The 3,235-nt window shown below is 34.8% G+C and overlaps 1 protein-coding gene across 1 annotated transcript; it reads left to right on the top strand.

Annotated features, from left to right (window-relative positions):
- The first annotated feature begins 413 nt into the window (after positions 1-413).
- LOC120930582 (homeobox protein siamois-like) lies at positions 414-2,843 on the top strand. Its single transcript, XM_040341757.1, has 3 exons — positions 414-702; positions 1,498-1,718; positions 2,670-2,843. Exons 1-3 carry the CDS (start codon positions 414-416, stop codon positions 2,841-2,843), a joined length of 684 nt encoding a protein of 227 aa, XP_040197691.1.
- Positions 2,844-3,235: the final 392 nt, after the last annotated feature.

Here is a 3,235-nt window from a genome sequence, read left to right as displayed (position 1 = left end):
AATTTAATTATTTATATTAAAATAATTTAACTAAAAAAAATGTTGAAAATCAAAACATTATGGACTACTATATATAATATTTTAGTTTTTAACATAATGTTACTGGGATTTTAATGGTGTGATAAATAACTTACAGGTGAGGTATCAACTCATACAGTAGGGGAACATCAAACCTGACTTACAATACACATATTTACATAATAATTCTTGTTTCTGATCTGTAAAGAGGCAACTTTAGGGTGAGGCACCCAAAGAGCATCAAAGGATACAGTTCCCCTTTGTAGAAACTTCAAAGGACTGTGTGGGTTTCTACCTCAATACTGGTCCAGTTCCATTCCACATTTCTTTGGGAATAAAAGTTGTCTAAGGACCCCAGTCCCTCATTCCAACAGAATTAAGTAAGGTGAGCAGACATGGATACTGAGCTGGACCAAGTTCTCTGCACTGTGCTTTCTCTAGAAGAAGATTATCTAACAATGTCTCCTCCCCTGAGGTTCCAGGACAACTTCACTAGCACTCCATGCATCTCTCCTGATGATTTCTTAGCTACACAAATCCAGAAAGATCTACAAGACTCCATCACTCTACAACAAGAGATGCTGGAAATTTACACACTCTTCGGAATCCAACAAGAAGCACATGACAAAAACTCTATAATCCTTAAGGAACATAAGTACATAATTAATCAAAATCCATTAAAACGTAAGTCTATATATCTCCCCGATCTATCTATCTATCTATCTATCTATCTATCTATCTATCTATCTATCTATCTATCTATCTATCTATCTATCTATCTATCTAGTTTTTCTTATCCAGTTATACTTCCATTTATAATAGATTATTGAGTCATGTTGTTTATCAGTTTGAGTTTTTATTATTTTTATTCTTGTTTTCACATCTCTTAAATCAACTGTTCATGATATTTGAGTAATGCCCTGTGCACACGATCGGTTCGTCTGATGAAAACGGTCCGATGGACCGTTTTCATCGAACGAACCGATCGTGTGTGGGCCCCATATTTTTTTCTCCCATCAAAAATAGAACCTGTTTTAAAATTTTCTGATGGTTAAAAAAATGATAGTCTGTGGGGAAATCCATTGGTCAAAAATACACGCATGCTCATAATCAAGTCGACGCATGCTCGGAAGCATTGAACTTCATTTTTCTCTGCATGTTGTTGTGTTTTACGTCACTGCGTTGGACACGATCGGATTTTTAACTGATGGTGTGTAGGCAAGACTGATGAAAGTCAGCTTCATCGGATATCTGATGAAAAAATCCACCGGCCTGTTTTCATCGGATGAACCGATCGTGTGTACGTGGCATTACTCTTTTAAAAGGTTTTTTAATTTTAAATGATCTGAAATATTTAATTGTAAGCCACACATTTTGTTTTCCATTTATAATTCAGTTAATTGAATTGTGCACAAAATATCCTCTTTGTATTGTCTTTAACTGCAAAGTTTTAAATACAGTCATTGTGCTTGTTTCTAGGAAAGTTGGAAGAAGTTGAGAATGCAGGATCCAAGCAACCCAGAGTCCAGATTGAGGATTTCCCGAACAGCAACACAAATAAACGATGCATAAGGAGGACAAACTACACAAATGAGCAGACTACCTTCCTGATGAATGAGTTTGCCCGTAACCCCTATCCAAACTTTACAAAGAGATGTCGTATTGCCAAGATAATTGGGATTTCAGAACCTAAAATACAGGTAATTTTTTTTTTTACCACAATTTTTTCTTAACAAATATTAATTTGCTTGGTTTCATATTTGTACCCTCTGGTTTGCGCATTAGTATTCATGACTTAATTTGTTTGTATATTATTTTAATTCATACTTTACTGCACCGTCATGTAACTTTTTTGTATTTTTTTTTTAAAAAAATGTGTTTTAGTGTAGATTAACTAACACTGGGCACAGTAACACATGTGGTTCTCCTCCAGCCACTGCATTTTATAAGGATGGGATCTGTTATTCCAGATTTCATCCCAACTGCCACCTTTTTGGTAAAATTTTGAATTGTGGCCTGACAAGTGATAAAAGGGTTTTGTGCGAGAATTTTTGTATGCCTATGGTCATGAATCAATCTTTCACGTAACATAAATAACAGCATAAAGAGGTTTCCTCTGCTGTATTAAGAAGAGTTGTTAAAAAAGTGGGAGCTTTTTGGCCAGGGCAAACAAAAAAAAACACATATTTAATAACTACCTCCACATTTCACAATGGTTTGTCTTTCAAAAACCATTAAATTACATGTTTGTTGATCCTGCCAGAAATTCAGTGACTACTTAACTTTGTGTAGTGAGCTGATAACTCCACAATGAAGCCCCAAACATTATCAGTCCCGCCCACATCATTAGAACATGAACTAGGGAGTAGCACCCAACTAAGCTATACAGGTGAGAGCGAGGGGGGGGGGGTTCTGTAGGGCTAACAGAGTTCCTGTCCTAGAGTGACAATGCTGCTACCCCATAGAAACAGTGCAGTGAGTAAGCATTGACATCTTACGATGGGAGGTGTCCTGAAAAATGTAAACAAATGAGGCTACCATATTCCAAACATTCCCTAGTTGTACATGTCCTTTGTGGTTCCTCTGTTGATAACTGTATAAAGAGTATAATATATAAATGATTAATGGTGATTTATATTTACATGTTACAGGTTTGGTTCCAGAACCGAAGAGCAAGATATCTCCCAAAACATAAGAACCCTCAGTACATACAAGGTAGACACTTCTCAACTCCAGAAGATCTTTCCAACATTTTTCAGAATGGATACCAGATTCTGCAAATCAATGGACATTACCAGATTCCAGAAAACATGTGGAGGGTGTAAATGTGGCTTCAAATCCGAATCAAGGACTTATTTTATGTTATTTTTGATTTAGTATGTGATAGTTAGACAGCTATGATGATTTAAGTAATGATATGATGTTATATGCACTTAGTTTAATTTATAATAAAACATTATCTTCTTATTTAGTAAGTGTTGTCTGATTTGCTTAAATTATCGAAAAGGGTCGTATGATGTTATATTATAAAATTATAAAATAGTAATTAGTTTGACAATTACTATTTTTCGATTTCTGGGTCTAAAACAGAAAGGTTTTTGTCAAAGCAAGATTCTATTTCTCCCCAAACAATGCAGATTTTATTATACTGATTTTAGATTTGGGAATAAAACTCTTAAGTCTTTTTTAGAAAAAGTTTTCTCACCAAAAAATAAAG

Source organism: Rana temporaria, chromosome 3 (genome assembly GCF_905171775.1).
Source record: "Rana temporaria chromosome 3, aRanTem1.1, whole genome shotgun sequence".
Taxonomy (NCBI): Eukaryota; Metazoa; Chordata; class Amphibia; order Anura; family Ranidae; genus Rana; species Rana temporaria.
This window is presented reverse-complemented; position numbering and strand designations above follow the sequence as displayed.